This window comes from Muscardinus avellanarius (assembly GCF_963383645.1).
Source record: "Muscardinus avellanarius genome assembly, chromosome: 4".
In the NCBI taxonomy this organism is placed as follows: Eukaryota; Metazoa; Chordata; class Mammalia; order Rodentia; family Gliridae; genus Muscardinus; species Muscardinus avellanarius.
The window spans coordinates 129,357,182-129,379,155 of NC_137789.1; the positions used below are offsets into that span (position 1 = coordinate 129,357,182).

Below are 21,974 nucleotides of genomic sequence, written 5' to 3' on the forward strand. Positions count from 1 at the left end.
GGCCTTCTACCTCCGGGCTACACTCCCAGACCTATTTTATATTTTTTTATTTGGAAACAGGATCTCTTAAGCCAGCGGAGGCTGGCTTTGAACCTGCACAATCTTCCTGTCTCTGACTCCCAAGCGCAGGGATTACAAGCGTGTACCACCACACCAGGCTCAAAATCATTTTTTTTTTAAGGGTCAGGGACATGGCTCAGAGGTAGAATGCCCTTGGTTTCAACCTCCAGTACCATGCACACACACAGAGCACGAACAGGGAATAGTTTTCAAACAGGAATTCTATAAACATTTGATTTGAAAATGGGTTTTTTAGCCAGGCGTGGTGGCGCACACTTGTACACCCAGCATTTGGGAGACTGAGACAGGAGGACCATGGTTCGAGGACAACCATAGCTATTTAGTGAGGCCCTTTGCAACTCAGTGAGACCCTGCTTCAAAATAAACAATAAAAAATAGGGCTGGGGTGTAGCTTGGAGATAGAATGCACCTGGGTTCCATCCCCAGTACTGCAAAAGAGAGAAAGAAAGACAGGAAGGAACAAAGGAAGGAGGGAGGGAAGGAGGAAGGGAAAAAGAAAATAGTTTTTTTAGAGCAATAAGAGTAGAATAATGGGTACAGGGAGGAAGAAGGAGACAGTAAAGGGAAGTATTAGGCAGTGAAATGGATCAAGTTATGTCATACATATGCATGTTCCAATAAGCCACAATGAAACCTGCAATTCTGTGTAATTTATAATGCATCAATTTTTAAAAAGATCCCTGAAGGCTGGGCATGGTGGCACATGCTTGTAATCCCTGAGCTTGGGAGGCTGAGACAGGAGGATCACACAGGTTCAAAGCCAGCCTCAGCTACTTAGAGAGGCTCTCAGCAACTTAGTGAGAACCTGTTTCCAAATAAAGTGTAAAATAGGTCTGGGAGTATAGCCCAGAGGTGGAAAGTCCCTAGGTTCTACCCCCAGTACCACAAAAAAAAAAACCACAAAAAAAAGGCTACAACAAGTTTTAGTGATGGTAAGTATAAGACATAAATTATCAAAGCTTCACTGCTTCACTGTAGCTAGTGTTATAACTTTGTGAAATTTCTAAGTGTCAAGAAGAAATTGCGTAAAAATAAATTTTCAGAGGCTGGGTGTGGTGGCACACACATTTGGGAGGCTGAGACTAGAGGACTGCGGTTCATGGGCAGCCTCAGCTACTTAGCAAGGCACTTGGCAACTCATTAAGACCCTGTTTCAAAAAATTAAAAGACTAAAAAATTGGGCTAAGGGGTATAGCTCAGAAGTACAATGCCCAGGGGTTCCATCACTAGTACCACAAAAAATAAAGCCTGGCGTGGTGGTGCACGCTTGTAATCCCAATACTTGGGAGGCTGAGACAGGAGGATCGCACAGGTTCGAAGCCAGCCTCAGCTACTTAGTGAGGCTCCCATGAGTTCTACATCAAACTTTTAATACGACAGATACCATATCTAGACTGACTTGTTTTCATGCAAATCTCAGAATAGTTTCTCTTCCTACCTCTGTGTATATATTGAACTTCTGGTAAATATCATTAGTTAAAAGTTTATAATGTTATACAGGTCTTCTGTTTTACCTCCCCTCTCCATTATAATTCACACCAGCACATATTTGCCCCTAGAAGTAGTCTAAGCAAAAGCACTATTACAGCATGTGTGTCACAAATAATTGAGAGGCAGGTGAGCGAGGGCACATCCAGCCTTGTGTGCAAATGACAAGAATCAATAAGTAACCTATAAAGTCTCAAGACATTATCAACTATTCAGGCAAGGCAGTACACACTTGTAACCCTCAGGAGGCCGAAGCAGAGGACTGCAAGTTCAAAGCCAACCTGAACAAACCCTGTCTCAAAATTAAAAATAAAAAGCCAGCAAGGTATAATAGCGCACGCTTGTAATCCCAGCGCCTGGGAGGCTGAGACAGGAGAATCACACAGGTTCGAAACCAACCTCAGCTACTTAGTGAGGCTCTCAGCAACCTAGTGAGACCCTGTTTCCAAATAAAATATAAAAATAGTTCTGGCAGTGTAGCCCGGAGGTAGAAAGTCCCTGGGTTCCATCCCTAACACTGCAAAAAAAATAAATAAAGTAAAATAAAAAAATAAAAAGAGCTGGGCGTGGTGGCACATGCTTGTAATCCCAGCATTCAGGAGGTTGAGACAGGAGGATCCGGGTTCGCAGACAGCCTCAGCTACTTAGTGAGGCCCTCTGCAACTTAGTGAGACCCTGTTTCAAAATAAAGAATAAAAAATCAGACTGGGGGTATAGCTCAGATATAGAATGCCCTTGAGTTCAATCCCCAGCACCACAAAAAAAACAAAAAAAAAATTAAAAATGAAAAGGACTGGGGATGTAGTTTAGTGACACAGCACTCCTAGGTAAAAATCCCCAGGACTACATCTGACTTTTTATATACAATTTAAAAAATGCAAGTAGTTTTTTTTTTATGAACTATAGCGGTTAAACTGTGAAACAAATTCAGTCCTTTATGTTCCAATTCTGGATGAGCTTATTTGAAGAATACCCTGAGATTGCAAGGCAAGCTGATTTGTGAAGTTACTGTCATTTGGTCAAATAAACTGGTTTCTTAAGAAGCTACAACTGACCTGTTATTCATAACCCTTGTTATTAGGGCTGTATTTATCACAACTTTATTATTCTCTTTAAACTTAAGAGCATTAAAACACTGAATTTGCAAAGTATATTTACAAAAATAGAATAATGGTTTTATCTATTTACTATATTGAATTTCCACATTAAGATTTTATTTTAAAATGAAATTTAGCAGCTAAGAGTTCAGACACCATCAGTCTAATACACTGGTGAAAACCCTGTAACTCAGACCAATACAGGTCTCTCCTAGTGCCCTGACCTAGCAAAGTGAAAACAGGCAGGGCCCGGAGGTAACACAGACTCCACATGGGAGGCTTCCAAGTTAGAAACAAGTACTGCCTACCAGTACTTAATACCCCAAGAGCCACCATTAGTCAGCTCTTCTCAACAACAGTCAGAAACCATGAATTGGCTACTACTTATTTTATTTTTGCTTCCAGTTGCCTTTAAGAAAATTTGTAGTGTAAGTGGATTAGAAAGGGAAAAGAAAGCCTAAGAACTATTTGGGAACAGTAAAGTAGAGACACAGTCACTGTTTATGAGAAAGATGATACTCAGGAAATATTTCCCTCTTGTCAGCCTTTATACCAGTCTGTCGTCAGCACCTGCTTGAAATAGATGATTTCTACCATAGTTTTTCTAACTCCTATGTTTTCTGATTCCATGTCTATGTAAAGATCATCCATCCTCAATTCAAGCATTCCAACCACTGGATCCATCAGTCAGAGTATACTGGCTTGAATAAGAACACATCTAAGAAATCTATCTACTTTATTAAGAGATTTTCAACATGTTAATCATTCTGTTTCTTGGGCTATTTTAGAACACTAGTGGAAAAAACAGATTTGAAGTGAAAACTATGCTATAAAGCTAGCCTGAGCTAGGCACGGGGGCACACACCTATAATCCCAGTATTTAGAAGGTTGAGATAGGAGGATCTCAAATTTGAGGCTAGCCTCAACAATAGTGAGTCTCAGCAACCTAACGAGACCTTTGTTTCAAAAATAAAAACACCCCTGAGCCGGGCATGGTGACGCACGCTTGTAATCCCAGCATTAGGGAGGATGAAACCCCGAGGATCGCGATTCGCAGACAGCCTCAGCTACTTAGGCCCTCTGCAACTCTGTGAGATCCCGTTTCAAAATAAAGTATAAAAAATAGGGCAGGGGGTGTAGCTTGGAGGTCGAATGCCCCTGGGTTCCATCCCCAGACCTGCAAATAAAGTAATAAATAATAAAATAAAAACACCCCTGGGCTCAATCACTAGTATCCCCCAAAATCTAGCTTTAACAGAAAAAAGACATTATAAGCAAACTGCAGACCAATATATCATAAATATAGATGCAAAACAATGGATTTGAGCAAATGGAATCTAAAAATATATAAAATGGGTAACAACTCATGACAAACTAAACTTTATCAAAGTAATGCAAAACTGTTTTAGGATTAGAAAATCAATCAATGCTATTCACCACATCTCAAAAGACGCGGAAAAGGCTGTTGCAAAATTCAACATCTATTCCCAATAAAAACTTTTAGCAAACTACAAATAGAACTTAATGAAAGCCATCTAGAAAAAAAACTGCAGCTATATTTTACTTAAAGGCGCCCAAATGCATGCTTCCCATGATATCTGCTCTCACTGCTAGTATTCAACACTGTGCTGAAGGTTTAGCCAGTGCAACAGGGAGGAAGGAAAGAAGAGAGGCAGGGAGGAAGAAAAGGCTTGCTGACCAGAGCAAAGAGGTAAATATATCTCTCTTCACATTTTGGTAATCTATATAAAAATCTACAATAAAAGCAACGGAAACTAGTAAGTGAATTTATCGAGGTTACAGGATGAAAAGCCAATATCCAAAACCCAAATTTTCTATATTCCTGCAATAAATGATCAAAATTTGAAAATTTAAAAATACCATTTACAAAGAACATAAAAATATAAAAATTTTTTAAGATAAATTCAGCAAAAGATGTGCAAAACCTGAATACTCTCACAGTATAAGATGCTTTTGAGAAAAATTAAAGATACCTAAATAAGCTGACACATATACCATATTCATGAATAAAAGACTCAATATATTAAGATGTCAGTTCTTCCCAAAATAAGCTATAGACTCAATGCAATTACAGTTATAATCCCAGCAGGCTTTTGGTAGAAATTGGCAAGCTGATTGCAAACTTTATCTGGGTGTGGTGACACACATGTAATCCCAGTACTTGGGAGGCTGAAATAGGAGTATCACGGTTTCGTGGCCAGCCTCAGCAACTTTAGTGAGGTCCTCTAGAACTTAGCAAGACCTCGCTTCAAAATAAAACATAAAAATAGGGCTGGAGGTGTAGCTCCGAGGCAAAATGCCCTGAGTTCAATCCCCAGTGCCACACACAAAAAAATAAAAAATAAAAAACCAAAAGCCAAAATAACTTTGAAAAAGAAAACAGCTGATTTCAAGATTTAGAAAGCTACAGTAATGAAGTGTGATATTGGCATAAAAATAAGACAATCTGATTAATAAAACACAATAGCAATTTCAGAAATAAATCTATTTGTAGGGTCAACTGGTTGTCAACAAGTGTGCTAAGGCAACTCAATAGAAAAAGGACAGCCTTTTTTTTTTTTTTTTTTTTTTGGTGGTACTGGGGCTCCTGGAAGCCCTTCTACCTCCGGGATACACTCACATGGGCTACACTCCCAGACCTATTTTTTTTTACTTTTTATGTGGAAACAGGGTCTCTTAAGCCAGTAAGGCTGGCTCCGAACCAGCACGATCCTCCTGTCTCCACCTCCCAAGTGCGGGGATTACAAACGTGTGCCACCATGCCCGGCAAAGATAGCCTTTTTAATAAATGTTGCTTGGACAATTCAATAGCCATATGTAATATTAAAACACAAATCCCTTGACCTTCTACCATATACTAAATGAACCAAGAATAGATTGTAGGCCTAAATTTAAAGAGCTAAAACTACATAAGTCAAATGACTTGTTTCTACAATATATAAAGATATAATAATCTTTCTACTTAATAAACAACCTATTAAAGAACAAATTATCTTAACATTCAGTAGAGAAGATCTATAGACAGGAAATAAACAAAAAGGTCTTCAACATGACTGATCAGTCATTAGGGAAATGAAAAACAGGAGATACCATACATACTTACTAAAATGGCTAAAAACAAAACAAAACAAAACAAAAAATGATTGACCATTGACCATACCAAGTGTTAGCACTGACTTGAAACAACTGAACTCTCAGACAATGTTAGAGGGTATGTAAGATGGCAAAAGCACTCTGGACAAGTTTAACAATTTCTCAAAAACTTAACACAACCATTCTATTCCTAGTTACTTATCCAAGGGGAACAAAAACATATGTCTGCACAAAGGCTTTTACATGAATACTCATAGCAACTTGATCTGTAATCATGAAAAGCTAGAAACACTAAATGTACATTGCTAGAGAAATGGATAAAAAATTGTGTATATCCATACAATGGAACACTAAGGAAGACAGTACTAACACATGCAATAACATCAAGGAATCTGAAAATAACTTTTATAAGTGAAAAAACAAACAAAATACAAATGTCTGACTTGACTTACATAAAATTCTAAGTAATGAAAACTAAGCCACTACAAGAAACAATAGGTGGGTAGAGAAAGAAAGAGAGGGAAAAGATAGGGAAAATAAGGGATGAATTACAAAAATGTGGGCAGAAACTTCTGCATATGATGACTATACTTTTTCTTCACTGAGATGGTTTCACAAATGTATTTGTGTACATATCTTAAAAACATTCTTCAGGGCTGCTCCCTGCTTTCAGAACAAAACTTGAATTTCTTTTGATAAAAAAAAGAAATGCAAACATTAACAAAAAGAAAGCTAATAAACAAAATCCCATTTTCACCACCACTGGCACCACAAAAAAAGAAAACATGGTTTTGAGTCAATTGCTATGTAAAGACCTTGAGGTTTCTTGTTTTGTTGTTTCTCTTTTTAGATCTGGATAATCATTTCAGGTCGCTTAGGCTTTTCAGATGCTATCTGCAGCATCCACAGGAGCAAGCTTCTGCTCTCAGGTCCTTTTTCAACTTAATCAGCAGCTCATCATTATCTTTACCCAAGCTACTAATAATAATTTGAATAAGTCAGTCTAGAATATCTATTACACTCTATTAAAGGATAGTATGTGATACAGTATGGGTAATACCCCAATTGTCTAACTAATAAATTATTTCATTATACATATATACAATTTTTTTTCTTTCTTTCTTTCTTTTTGGTGGTACTGGGGATGGAACCCTTCTACCTCCAGGCTACACTCTCAGACCTATTTTATATTTTTATTTGGAAACAGGGTCTCTTAAGCCAGAGAGGCTGGCTTTGAACCTGCGTGATCCTCCTGTCTCCACCTCCCAAGCACGGGAATTACAAGCGTGCACCACCACACCTGGCTGATGTGAAAAACATTTTAACAAAATTGTTTATCTTAGTATTTGTCAACAGTTGAGGTTTAGGTATGGAGTTTTTCTAACACCATTTTGATAAGTCCTTATTATTCTTCTATGATTGGATATTTTGTACTCTTCTGACCAGCTCTGAGAGATAATACTTTGTAGTCTTTACCATAAAATAGTACTTACCCATTAATCTAGGTCTCAAATTTTTCCTCAGAATGGTAATTTCTGATTATCATAAATTTCACTTTTTTTTTTTGTACTGGGGATTGAACTCAGGGGTGTTATACCTCTGAGCTATACCCCCAGCCCTTTTAATTTTTTATTTTGAAACAGGATCTGACTAAGCTACCATGTATAGTCCTGGAACCTGTGATCCTTTTATTTTGGCCTCTCAAGTACTGGGATTATAGTCATGTGCCACCAAACTCAATATGAATTTCATTTTTGAGAATCTCAAATTCTCAAATTTTCCCAGTTTGGCTCAAGACTTGGATCATGAGAGAGCCTTACCCTAAATACTTGTGAAATCTGATTTCTAAAGCCCATGACAGCAGGGCGTGGTGGCACACGCTGGTAATCCCCGCACTTGGGAGGCTGAGACAGGAGGATCACACAGGTTTGAAGCCAACCTCAGAAACTCAGTATGGAAACCCTGTTTTCAAATAAAATAGAAAATAGGTCTGGGAGTGTAGCCTGGAGGTAGAAAGCCTCTGAGTTCCACTCCCAGTACCACAAAAAATAAAAAATAAAATAAAAATAAATAAAAATAAAGCCTATGACATACATCCAATTCTGAACAAGATCCCAATCCCAAACTAAAACATGTCTCAGGATGACAAATAAAAGTTGGCTCACCCATAACCTCTGCTACCTCTGTACAATCCCACTTATTGAGAAAAAAACCCATGAAGTAAGTAAGTCAAGAATTTATGTGTGCATGCTGAGCTGAGCAATTATCTAGAGTAGAAAAGTAATGTTTCCATGCTACCTTGCCTCTGAGTTTCTGCCCCTGTAACATGGTTCTTTATCCTTTAGAAGCCTACAAAAACATCAAATTCAGGACCTAAGACTTAACAGCTTACAAAACACTTCATGTCTAAAATCCTTAATCCTTCCTCAATCCCTGGTAACTCATAGGACCAAAATCTCTGGGTATCACACCTAAAGATCATCACTGGACAAATCTGTAAAATCAAACAATCCCAGAGTCAGTCTAACTTCAAGCACTCTTTCCCATTCTCTGTAGTACTTCTACCAGAATTTCAGAAAAAGGTTTAAGCATTTGGGGATTGTCTGACCCCAAATACGATTTAAAGACTTTCTTGCACTTCATAATATTCTCTTGACTCTAGATGCTATGTCCTAAATCTGGGATATTTGACACCAGTTTAGAATATCACCATGAGGTGTGTGCATGTATGTCATTGTCAATAAGATTTACAAAGTGATGTGACTATAACGTGCCAATAAAAGCATATTAAAAATTACAAAAATAAAAATATTACCATGAACTTCTACTAAAATTTATCTTTAACAGTCTTTTAAGACTGACTACTGTTGGCCAGGCGTGGTGGTGCACACTTGTAATTCTAGCATTTGTGAGGCTGAGACAGGCGGATCGCTGTTCGTGGACAGCCTCAGCTACTTAGTGAGGCCCTTTGTAACCCAGAGAGACCCTGTTCAAAAATAAAGAATAAAGGCCGGGCGTGGTGACACATGCTTGTAATCCCTGCACTTGGGAGCCAGAGACAGGAGGATGGCTCAGGTTAAAGCCAGCCTTGCTGGTTTAAGAGATCTGTTTCTTGTAGCCCAGAGGTAGAAGGGTTCCATCCCCAGTGCTACCAAAAAAAAGATAAATAAATAAAAAAGAATAAAAATAGGTCTGGGGTGTAGCTCAGAGGGAGAATGCCCCTGGGTTCCATGCCCAGTACTACTCAAAACAAAACTCCATGTACCACCAAACTGTTCATCAAGTTTAATCTGTTGTGAATTTAGTGTAATCAAATACATGTGAACATCAAAGTCAGGGTCTGAAGAAAACTTCATCCACTTTGAATCTCAGTTTGGACTAGTCTGGGCAACAATAGTGTTATTTTGACAGACTCCAGATTCCAAGTGGACAAAAATTCTTGTTATTCTGGTGCCTCTAGAGGGCAAGGCAGAGAAGTCTGGAAGTCACTAAGGTGACAGAGAATTACTGAGCAAAGATCACCCAGAGAAAGATTTCAGTGTCCAAGATATCAAAGAAACAGGAGGCTCTGCAGACTTGAGGATGGCAGGTCTGAGGCCAGCCTCAGTAGCTTAGCAAGGTTAACAAGATTTTCAAGCTATGGTATTCAGTTAGTAGGGCATCTGGCTTCTCAGACACATGGTGCCTTCAGTGACAAGACCCATCTCGAGAGCTTGAGAAGTGGTGTCAGGTGAACACTAGAGACTGGCTTTAAAGTAGGACAGATGAAGTGGCTTGGGATAAACTCCTAGACATGAAAAACTTTTATATCTCCAAGTGAGTTTATAGGCATATATAAACCTTTCTTTCACAATATGAACAACTCAAACAACTAGAAATACTACCTTAAGTAGTTAAAACATTTAATGAACTGTTAAGTTAAATGTTCCCCTCAGATTCTTAAATTTCATGTTTTAAACAAATCTTGATGCTCCTGCACGGGGCGGGGAGATGATGTTTAGACCACACACTTGACTAGAACTTGAGGCAGGAGAATGCCCTTCACCCAGCATTCCTTCATTAGAATGCAAATTAAGAACACGATATTATAGGAACCTGCTAGGTGCCAATAGTCTTTTATTCATGAAAGACCAATTTCATAAACCTGCTGTGACTCAGTATAGAGCTTAATATTTACATTCTAATAATCAGTAGTCATTAAATTATATAAAAGAAAATTAAACTGATTATTAACATTTAAGCTGAAAATGGTGATGTGCTACTGTAATCCCAGTACTTGGGAGGCTGAGATAGGAGGATAAAAAAAATAAAATAGAATTTAGGGTGTAGCTCTGAGGTAGAATGCCCCTGGGTACAATCCCCAGTACCACAAAACAAAAAATAATAATAAAGACAAAAATAAACAAGCATTTAAAACCCAAAATCTATTTCATTCAAAAATAAAATAAAAGCTGGGCGTGATGGCACATGCTTGTAATCCCAGCATTTGGGAGGCTGAGACTGGAGGATCGTGGTTCAAGGACAGCTTCAGCTACTTAGTGAGGCACTTTGCAACTCAGTGAGACCTGGTTTCAAAATAAAGAATAAAAAATAGGGCAGGGAGTATAGCTCAGAGTCAAATGTCCCTGGGTTCCACACCCAGTCCCACACACCAAACAAACAAACAAACAAACAAACATATAAAGAAAAAAAATCCCTCCATGTACCAAGTGGTTAAATTTACCATTTTTAGTGAGACAAAGCAACATTAAAATATAATCTTTTAAGATGGGCATGGTGGTTCACACCTGTAATCCCAGTACCTGGGAGGCTGAGATAGGATAATCGCAGGTTCTCAACCAGCCTCAGCTACTTACTGAGGCCCTCTGCAACTTAATGAGACCTGTTTCAAAATAAAGAATAAAAAACAGGGCTGGGGGTGTAGTTCAGAGGTAGAATGTCCCTGGGCTCAATCTCCAGTACCGCAAAATATTTTAAAAATTAAAAATGTGTGTAAGTATATAATCTTTGCCAATATCAACTTTAAACTTCTGAGAAAAATTATAACACAATCAGACTCCAAATTTTTAAAGCACTATGAAACTATTTTATTCAGGAGATAATCTTTAAGAAGCAATTTTCCTCCTTATACATACTTTTCTGATAGCTTAAAACAACTATGGAAGTAACTTTGGTTGGAAAAATTTTCAATTTTGAAGCAAGTTTTTAAAATACAACTCCTAACTAAAAAGTACTAAAACTTTAGTAATAATGTATTCAATATGTCTCAGAAAAATCCAGACTGTAAAGCAAAGTCATCTGGGACTGCTATGAAATCATCTAATAACTCTCATATAACAGAGAAATCCTAAGTATGATTAGTTGTAGTTATTCAGTCTTATACACAGATGCATAAAATTTGCATGTGTGTATGTATATCTGTACTGTAGTAGTAACATATTTCGATTATCCCAAACATTTAAAAGTCTGCTATTATACCTAAGATATATAAAACAATTTTACTATCTTCAGCAATACAAACTAATGATATAAACTTTTAATGAGGCTCTAAAATTAGCATGTTAATAAAAATGTGTTAGGAAGAAGCTTTACTTCCTACCACTGCATTCCCCCATCACAGCCTCTCAACTACCGGGACTATAGGCATATACCACTATACCTAGCTATTAACAGTTTAAAAATAAAATTCAGGCTACTTACCATTGTTCCAAAAGGAATGGCTCTTGAAGCATGGTAATAAATAGCTATAAAATTGATGAAGAAGGCAGTGCCACACACCATAGCTGGGATAAGGAATGCCCCAATAAACATCTGTTTTATCCATCTTCTTCCTGAAAGAATAAAACTACAAAAATTAAAAGTGAACAGACAAAGCCGGGCGTGGTGGCACACACTTGTAATCACAGCGCTTGGGAGGCTGAGACAGGAGCATCGCACAGGTTCGAAGCCAGCCTCAGCTACTTAGTGAGGCTCTTGGCAACTTAGTGAGACCATTTCCAAATAAAATATATATTTAAAAAAAAATAGGTCTGGGAGTATAGCCCAGAGGTAGAAAGCCTCTGGGTTCCACCCCCAGTATCACCAAAAAAAAAAAAAAAAAAAAAAAAAGAAGTGAACAGACAAATGTGTCTTAGTGTTTAAAATGTAATTATCCAGAACTAAATTATTTAAAAATTTCATACAAAGATCATGAAATCTAGCATCCTAAATTTTAGTTCCAAAACAGTAACTAATACAAACTAACTGGTCTTTTTTAAACTAATAAAGACCAATCCAGCTCTTCAAGTACATGTAATAGAAATACAGCATTGAAAGTGGGTATAAAATATCTTGATTTGCCAGGCACAATGGCTCATGCTGGCCATTCTAGGTGCTTGGAAGGCTGAGGCAGGATTGCAAATTTGAGGCTAGCCTGAGCCAGTTGGTGAGATCTTGTCTCAAATAAAAAGGGCTGGCAAAGTAGCTCAAATGTAGAGAGCCCCTAGGTTCAATCCTGAATACCCAAACAAAAAATAAACACCAAAACCCATAAAACCCTGTTCAACATCTCTCTGGGCTATTAGTTAGCCTACATAGGGGTTTTCAAACTATTACCTTGAGTTTGTTTGTTTGGGGGAGGGATGGTACTAGGGGTTGAACTCAAGGGAATTCTAACCCTGAGTTATACCCCCAGCCTTTTTTTTTTTTTTTTTTTTTTTTTGGATGGTACTGGAGATGGAACCAGGGGCTTTCTAAATCTAGGCTATACTCCCAAACCTATTTTATATTTTATTTGGAAACTGGGTCTCACTAAGTTGCTGAGAGCTTCACTATGTAGCTGAGGCTGGATTTGAACCTGCACAATCCTCCTGTCTCAGCCTCCCAAGCGCTGGGATTACAAGTGTGTGCCACCATGCCCGTCGTGTTTGTTAATTTCTTTTCTTTCTTTCTTTCTTTTTTTTTTTTTTTTTTGCGGGTCTGGGGATGGAACCCAGACACACTCCCTGCCCTATTTTTTATTTTTAATTTTGAAACAGGGTCTCACTATGCTGCTGAGGGGCCTAAGTAGCTGAGGCTGTCCATGAACCATGATCCTCTGGTCTCAACCTCCAGAATGCCGGGATTACAAACTTGTGCCACCACACCCGGCTGACTTTTTTAAATTTTGAAACAGTCTCACTAAGTTACTGAGGCTGACCTCAATCCTGTGATCTATTGTTTCGGCCTCAGAAGTACTGGGATTACAGGCTTGTGCAACCACAACTGCTTTCCCAAGTCCCCTAGCCCTGCTTTAATCAGAACAATTCCACTTCCAATAGTTTTACACATTGGAGTTTCATGTAAGCTTCTATTTGAAAAGGTGGTTTACACTGCTTTAAAAGAAAACTTTTTTAAAACCCCTCAGTTAGATGGTCTCTAGATTTACTTTTAGTTCTACAATCATATATAAAAATGTATTTAGATGCATTCCTGTTTAGTTTTTTGGTTTTTTTTGCGGGTCTGGGGATGGAACCCAGAGGCATTTGATTTCCAAGCTACACCCCCTGCCCTATTTTTTATTCTTTATTTTGAAACAGGGTCTCACTAAGTTGCAGAGGGCCTCACTAAATAGCTGCGGCTTTCCTTGAACCATGATTCTCCAGTCTCAGCCTCCTAAATGCTGGGATTACAAGCGTGGACCACCACGCCCAGCTTCATTCCTATGTTTAAAAAGGAAAATATAATAGAAGTATTTCATAGCTTGCTCTCAACAACCAGAACTACAAAAGTTTCACTATTTCTTTGTAATCCTATATATTGCCAAAATCCCTAAAGTATCTATTATTCAAATAATCAGGGGAAGAAATATTTAATCAGATAGTAAAAATTTCATGTCAGGAGCCATGCGTGTTGGCGCATGCTTGTAATCCCTGCGCTTGGGAGGAGGAGACAGGAGGATCGTGCTGGTTCGGAGCCAGCCTCGCTGGCTTAAGAGACCCTGTTTCCAAATTTAAAAAATATAAAATAGGTCTGGGGGTGTAGCCCGGAGGTAGAAGGGCTTCCAGGAACCCAGTACCATAAAAAAAAAAAAAAATCACATCATGTTCCTATCAGTCAGGAAAACACAGGAGCTTATTATTCTAATATAGCAGTGTATAAGCAACTACACTGCCAATGGGAAACACCTTCTTACAACCTAGGAACAGAATATATAGATTTAACACTGGGTCAGCCCAATGTTAAATCTAGCCCCACAACCACAGCAATAGGGGTCCCAATAGGAAATGCTACAGGAAAAACAAGTAACACCCTAACTTTTGTTTTCCACTATATGAAGTTCCTTTTAAATATCCGACTCTCAGAATTACTACCCCAAGACATTCCTCCGGAAAAACTCCTTAATTCTGAATTTTCTCCTGCTTATCAGGTAAGTTTCAGGAACCCCTCTTTTCCAACTAATATCTAGCATTTGAACAACTGCACAAAAAGGGTGGTGACTAATTAAAGCTAAGTATTTCTTTTATTTAATTCTAACTCCTTCCTCGCATTTTCCTTTCCTGTACTTTTCATTATCATCTCAGACTCAGACATGTATCAACAAAGCTCCTTATCCAACTCTATTTCTCCCTTTCCTTCTAATGGTCAAAAGAATCCCAAGCACATTCCACTACCCACAGTCAGTCACCCAGTCACCTGGGTTGGCTTCCTACTCCCCCACTGCTGGGAGACTCCAGTGGAGTTCTAGGCTACCCCTGGCTTCATGCCGGGTCTAGAGCATAATTAGGTGCACTGAGGACAATATGAGGACCTTGAGTCCCGCTGCAGTTCAAATCAGTTAGAAATTCTTGATTCTTGCACTGACCTCTCCATTAGCCTGGTTCTTAGGGATTGTTTAGACGAAGTATCAAGGCACAATCAGATCTCCTCAGAGAAATAGCAATCAAAACATAACCTTCAGATTATATTTTGTATAATCTGATAATCCTGAACTTCAGCTTGAACTCTTGTCAGCTCTCAAGAAAAAAATGTAGTAGAGGAAAATGTGGCTGGGTACTCCCAACTTGCAATCGGACTAAAAGCAAATTTATGTGCAACTATGAAATAAATGAGCTGCTTTAAGTAAATTTGTTTTTGCTATGGATATATTTTGGGGAGTCATAACTGTAAATCTTTTTAGTCTAATAGTTTTAAGGTTAAATTCAAAATAGAAGTTACCTTAGGTATCCTTACTGCCTTAGCATGTAGTCCTATATGACTGTACTTGTTTCTCAAATATCTAGAAGTAGAATTTAGAGACTGAATACCTAACTAAAATAATGAGGAATCCATAATGATAGTTCCACAGGCAATCCAAAGAACTACCTATACTGAAGGTGGTCTAGCAGGATCTATTAAAAAAAAGTGATGATAAATCCAGGATGTCCAGAAGGAATTTCAAATGATCCTATGCACTGTGAGTTTCTCGCCAATGCCAATCTCTGTATCTTGTATGGGGAAGGTAGAGAATGGGGAGAAGTTGAGGGAAACCCACCAAGTGCTGTGTGCATGTTTGTCACTACCAGTATGAACTGCATTATGATGGGAGACTACAATGCACCATTAAAAGAAAAAATTGTGAGTTTCTCTAGTCTACTATAGAAAGGAAGAATCTCCTAATGCTGCCATTGTTTAGGCCAGGTTATGAACACCACATTAAAAAGTCTCTAAGAGGCGGGCGTGGTGGCGCACGCTTGTAATCCCTGCACTTGGGAGGCAGAGACAGGAGGATCGCGCAGGTTCGAAGCCAGCCACGCTGGCTTAAGAGACCCTGTTTCCAAATTTACAAGTATAAAATAGGTCTGGAAGTGTAACCCGGAGGTAGAAGGGTTTCCAGGAGCCCCAGTACAAAACAACAACAACAAAAAACAAAAACAAAAAAGTAAAAAGTCTATAAGGTGTGGTGGTGCACACTTGTAATCTCAGTACTTGGGAAGCTGATTCAGGAGGATCATAGGTTCAAAACCAGACTCAGCAACTTAGTGAGGCCCTCCACAATATAGGGTTTCCAAATAAGAAATAAAATCTGGCTGGGGGTATAGATCAGAGATAGAATGCCCTGGGTTCAATTCAATGCCACACACACACACACACACACACACACACACACACACAAAAAAAAAAAAAAAGCCTAATTTGGAAACATATTTTTAAGGTCTTTCAATACCTTCGCTCATAAACTAAATATGCAAATCTACTATTTTCAGCACTTTTCTGGCCCCACACCAATACAAGGAAAACAAAGGGACTCAAAGACCCTTGAATGCTATTACATGAAAAACAAAACAGAAAAACATCATGGAGCAGGACCTCGTACCATGTAGGTATTATCCCAGCACCTCCAGGCCACAGTGGTAAAGGAGCAAGACTGTATGAAGATGAAATGTTCTCAGCAAGGGACGGTGATGCAAAGTAACAGGATCTTTGTAAAGGGTCCTCTGATAAATATTTAAGAGGTGATGGAAGCAAATAGTTCTCTTAGTCTTCTTCCACTGTCCAGAAACCATTAAACTGCCTTTGTGTTGCTCTGTACAGCTATATTCTATGTGAAGTCCTCATATGGAGCACATGCAGGGAGCTGGTACCTCAAAGTAACCTAATTCCAATATCTTTAATGCATTCTCCTACGTGTTCCTCTGAGCTAATTTCACAATGCAGATAACCTATTGATTATTCATAATTTTAGGAAATAAAATGCAAGTATTCCATAAAAACAAAGTAGAACATGCAACAGGTTTAGAGCAGGTATGTGAAATGGGATAACAAAGGATTTTATAATAGCTATACTACTCATTTTAAATTCTAATACCTCATAGTAAGATATTAGCATCTATAATTTAAAAAACACAGTAATAACTCATTATGTTACCTCCTTGTCTAGCATACAGACTTCCTCCAAAATAACCATTCACTGGAGATGTAGCAGCATAGACAAATATGGCTGTACTCAGCATCGATCCTCTCCTATAAAGGTGAAAATACATGTACAATAAATTACAACCAAACAATTTTAAAAAAATCACATAATCTATCCCATTAGCACTAATTTAATTTCAAGGATAAACTTAAGAGAAACATAAAAAATCACATTCTAAACTGAAAAAGACCTCAGAATGTTCTCTAGTGAATGAATTTCTAGTTAAAACTTCACTTAAACAACACCAGGCTGTTCCTAATACTTTCTAACCTGCAGTTTAAATTTCATAATATATTCTCAACAAATATTTTACATTTCCTTGGCAAAAATATTAGAAAATGGCACTAGAACTGTTTTGCCACTGTGTAAACCAATTCCATCATATGGAGCAGGAAATTCATCTGTTTAAAAAACTGACTAGAATATTCCTAACTTGATTCAACTGCCTGCTAACAGAAATAAAATGGCATTAAGACAACTTATATTGTTATTATTTTAAATGGTATAGCATTGGATTTTCTCCATCTAGTTTCCTCTTTTATGCTGCTGAAGATGATTTTGTAAGAATCCATAGGTCCACAAGTCAGCATTAACTCAGATTAACAATCCAAACCACCCCTCCCATTCAGACCAAACTTTCTACTGAACAAAGCTGGAAAAAAATATTTCTTAAATGGCAAGTTGCAATGAGAAATATTAAAATAATAAATGAGAGTATCATTTGCTATAATATAGAAATGTACTTATTGTGTAACCTATGTGTCGCAATCCCCTGACTTGCAATATGAAGCATTTTTCTGTTCAAACACCTCTATGCTCACTTTATTAAAGTGGATGCATAAAAGTGAAAACACTGCTGTGTACTGACATATTCTCATCAATACAAAGATGACCACAAGCATAACATAAAGATTTATCATTCTCAACCTTAAAAAACCATGGGTCTCAAGGTTAATCCATTCAGAAAGCCAAATTTATTTGTCTAGGAACCCCGCTAAACATTCAAGTATTAATTCATTCTTTTCAAAGTATCACTAACAAGTTTAACCCATTCTGTTATTAATGTGTGTTAAGGCTAACTGCTAAAAACAGAAAGGCTGCTTTAGTGTAAGATTAGCCAAGCCTAATAATAGTCAGAAGTTCCTAATATCAGCAGAAAGGGCTCTAAAAAGCACTGCCCATGTGACTGGAAGTCCAAAATGACTACCAGGTATTTAAGAAGTTTGCAGCTCCCAGAGATATTTCCACTAAATGAAAATTTAAGTATCTGTCACTGTTTTGAAATCAGAAATATCCTTCACCTCTTTGCTCATAAATATTCTATAGATATTTCAATCCAGCATCCCAAATAAACCATTTTTGTCTACACTGAAAATCTGCTGAGGCTTCCTTCAGGGCCATGAGGGGAGGAACCTCTATGGAGCTGCTTCGATTACATGAGCTGCTGCCCTATTGTTCTCCACCAGAAGTTTCAGAGCAGCAGCACTACCATGCTCTCACCTGGACCTTTTCAAACACTAGACTTTCTCCAGAGTTTATACGTTAACAGGCATCAACAGTGACACTGATCCTCTACCCACCCCTTCAAAATACCTTTTCCTCTTTGACTATTATGGCAATCACAAGACAAAGTAATTTTCATGTGTTACATTGGGCAGCTCTTTATCCTTTAAAATTATTTCTTCTCTGGAGTGAGTCACCTCAATGTTATATAGAAATTTTTAATTTTCTCACTGTTTTATATTGTTATCACTTTTTTCATTTCCATAAGCATAGTAAATTATGAAAAAAATTCTGGAGTAAGACTGCCTAAATTCAAATCCCAGTTTATTAATACCCTTTAGTAATTAATACCCTTTATGACCTCAAATTGTGTAACCTCTCTGAGCCTTACTTTCCTTGTCTGTTAAATGGAAATAATAATATGCTCTATGTAGGGTTACTGTTTAGGTTAGAGCTAATGTGCAGAAAGCATAAAATGTGCTCAATATTAGCCCCTTCTATATCATAATAACCATGTTGGTACTAAGTAATTAGTTATATTTGCTTCAAATGAACACAACATGGAAAAAGCATTTACATTAATGACAGCAAAAAAATGTATGATTTGCCAGCTAGTATCAACTATTAGAAAGCAGTTTCTTATTTCTAAAAAGTAAAGTAGAAGAGCTTCTACATTAAAATGAGTTGCCAAATTGTAACATGACCATTTTGAAAAGCATATTAGCAAAGAAAACACTAGGACTCTAGGAAAGGGTACTCTTTCACAAAACTGTGTGAGCATAATTAACATCAATCCAATAGCAATGAAGTTAGGCCAGTACTATACAAACCAACCTCCTGTGACTTTTTCCATCACTCTTGTAACTACTATTTACAATACTTTTTTTATTCTGTAGAGTATCTTACAGTTTTAGAAGCAAAGATGAAGTAAGGAGTTAGTAACTGTGAAATACTGATACTTTCTAAAGATCTAACTGAATCCTCAACTTTCCAAAAGGAAAAAAAAAATGCCCAATTACTTTGTTAAACAGCTCTGGATTGAAAGTAATCTCTGCTCGTCTCTCTAATGGGATATAGCCTTTGCAACTACCCAAAAATTTCAGTAATGCTTTTAGCAAGTTTCAACATCTACAGAAAAATAGAACTTAGAATTAGTGTTCATTATTTGCAGTAATGACATTTATAGCATGTAAATTCTAAGATAACCGAAAATAAGTAAATAATTATGACTGCCTTAAAAGGTTCCAGTGGTTAAACTGTTCAAACAACAAAAAAGTAATAAAGTATAAGCACTTACTCTGTATATAAATCTTCTATCATCGCAACAATAATAACAATGAGAGACACAGCAAATATCTGACATCCAGAACCAATGAGAGAGGAAAATATTAATGGGTGACTTGATGGTCTAAAGACATCTCCATGCACCTGCTTCCATCCATATTCATCTCCTAGGTCTCTGTCCTATTTACGTATATATGTACAGACAAAAGAAAACAATTCAGAATAAAATTACAGCACAGTAGATAGGTTAAAAATATAATTAACTCCCCTCCCTCGAAATTTATAGCTACTTAACAAACATGAGAAAAGACATTTCAAATTTAACTCACTGCCTTAATAATATATATGACAAATTACTGAGGTTCTGAACAGTAACTTCTGATTGTGCTCAGAGAATCTGAAGGGAAGAAGAAAATATTTGGGAGCAAAAAGGAATGGTCAAATTGGAAGAACGGATCCTGACTCTCTTAACATTACTTTCAGACAATGCTTGTGACTGTGGTTCATAGATGGCCAGGGTCCATGTGCAGAATGAAAGAAAAGAGAATGGGTGTCAAAACTTGTACTTGCCTAAAAATGCAGACAAGTACTTTATGGCCTAGAATCTAAGAAGATTCAAAAAGAAAATATCAGATATGGATGTTTTTATTTAATCGTCTATAGACTGACTTTAAAATGGATTCAATTTTATTTTTCAATCTTGAGTACGCAAGTGTTTCTTAAACAGTTCTAAAACAATATTTCTTAAGGAATAGCAGTGTCTTTAGGTAATCTGTTTTGGGAGAAAGATCCTGGTTAGACACGTTTTGAAAAAGACCAAATATTTTATCTAACCTAATACTTCACAATGTACTTCAGCATATTAAAATTAAATATTTTTAACTGTTTCCCAAACTTGTTTAATAATAATAAAGTATACTTAGTAGAATAGCCATTAATGTTCTACGGAATACATTTTTTTTTTGGTGGTACTGGGGGTGGAACCCAGAGGCTTTCTACCTCCAGGCTATACTCCCAGACCTTTTTTTTTTTTTAATATTTTATTTGGAAACAGGGTCTCACTAAGTTGCTGAAAGCCTCACTAAGTAGCTGAGGCTGGCTTTGAACCCATGCGATCCTCCTGGCTCAGCCTTCCAAGTGCGGGGATTACAAGCATGCGCCACCACGCCCGGCTTGGAACACATTTTTAATTCTACAACTTAATAAAATAATTTGGAAAACAAATCTGAAAATGGACTAAACTAACTGTAATTTTTCCATCTAGTTCCTGAATTTTATGTAATATTTAACAGTATTACAAAGATAATCATACAGGTCTACAACCTCCTAACTACAATTCTGAAATCAAAAGCTCTGAAAACTAAGTTTTTTTTCTTAAATCTGATGTGTCATTTGGTAGCAAAACTTGGCTTGAATAAGAGATTTCTTTATATTGCTTACTTCCCTTACTTAGACATTTATATGCTGAAAAAACATCAATATATTTGATTACTGGGCAGGGTCCTGGACCCCACTTTTTTCTTACCTTTCTAAAACCTAAAAACTCTAAATTTTGAGAACTTATTTGGTCTCATGACTTCAGGTAAGAAAATGTGACCATTCCAAAATTCAAATAACACTGAGATGAACTGTGTTTATAAATATGATGTAGAATGTTTGCTTACCATGTCATCCATTTCTTCTTCTTTACTGTACCGGGCATAATCTTTTCTTAAGGTTCTCATTAAAATCATGGAAACTAAGCCCACCAAGAAGATCACCATCATGAAGGAGTTGAAAATTGAAAACCAATGAATCTAAAATAACAAAATAAAGTGTGATAAACATCAAACATCAGTCACAAAATTCAAAGTTTTCTTTCTTTCTTTCTTTTTTTTCCCTGGTGATACTGGGGATGGAACCTTTTTTGGTGGCACGGGGGATGAAATCCTTCTACCTCCGGGCTACACTCCCAGACCCATTCCATATGTTTTTATTTGGAAACAGGGTCTCTTAAGCCAGCGTGGCTGGCTTCGAACCTGCGTGATCCTCCTGTCTCCGCCTCCCGAGAGTGGGGATCACAAGCCTGCGCCACCATGCCCGGCCAAAGGTTTCTTGATGACAAGTAAATGTTAATGGAAATTAAAATGTCTTAAAATCTTCTACATAAAAATCCAAACACACTGAGTACTCATTATGCCAAGAGACTGGCTTTCTTAAAAGTAAGCTTCCATACTTTGAAAGCATGCTATCATATATACAGATTTTCACAAATCACCAATGAAGTACAACTGGCCATACAACATATGCTATTCAGCGTTACATGGAAAGAATATGGGCTTTGGAGTCAAACGGGCTTGGGTTTTAACCCAGTGTCTGCCAATTTCTAGCTCTGTAGCCTCAGTTTTCTCATCTAAAAGTGGAGAAAATAATACTTATCTTTCAAGTGATTTGTAAGGTTTAATAACATATAAAAATATAGTATAATATCTGGCATAGAACAGTAGATAATAAAT

The 21,974-nt window shown here is 37.3% G+C and overlaps 1 protein-coding gene across 1 annotated transcript in view; it reads right to left on the bottom strand.

The window, feature by feature from the left end:
* The window catches only part of TM9SF3 (transmembrane 9 superfamily member 3), a gene marked incomplete at both ends in the record, with an annotated part of 77,077 nt that overhangs the window by 21,207 nt on the left and 33,896 nt on the right, over positions 1-21,974 (bottom strand). The window contains 4 exons of the mRNA XM_080693597.1: positions 11,481-11,611; positions 16,645-16,739; positions 19,493-19,659; positions 21,144-21,275. Coding sequence (XP_080549723.1) covers positions 11,481-11,611; positions 16,645-16,739; positions 19,493-19,659; positions 21,144-21,275 — 525 coding nt within the window. The remainder of the gene's footprint in view (positions 1-11,480; positions 11,612-16,644; positions 16,740-19,492; positions 19,660-21,143; positions 21,276-21,974) is intronic.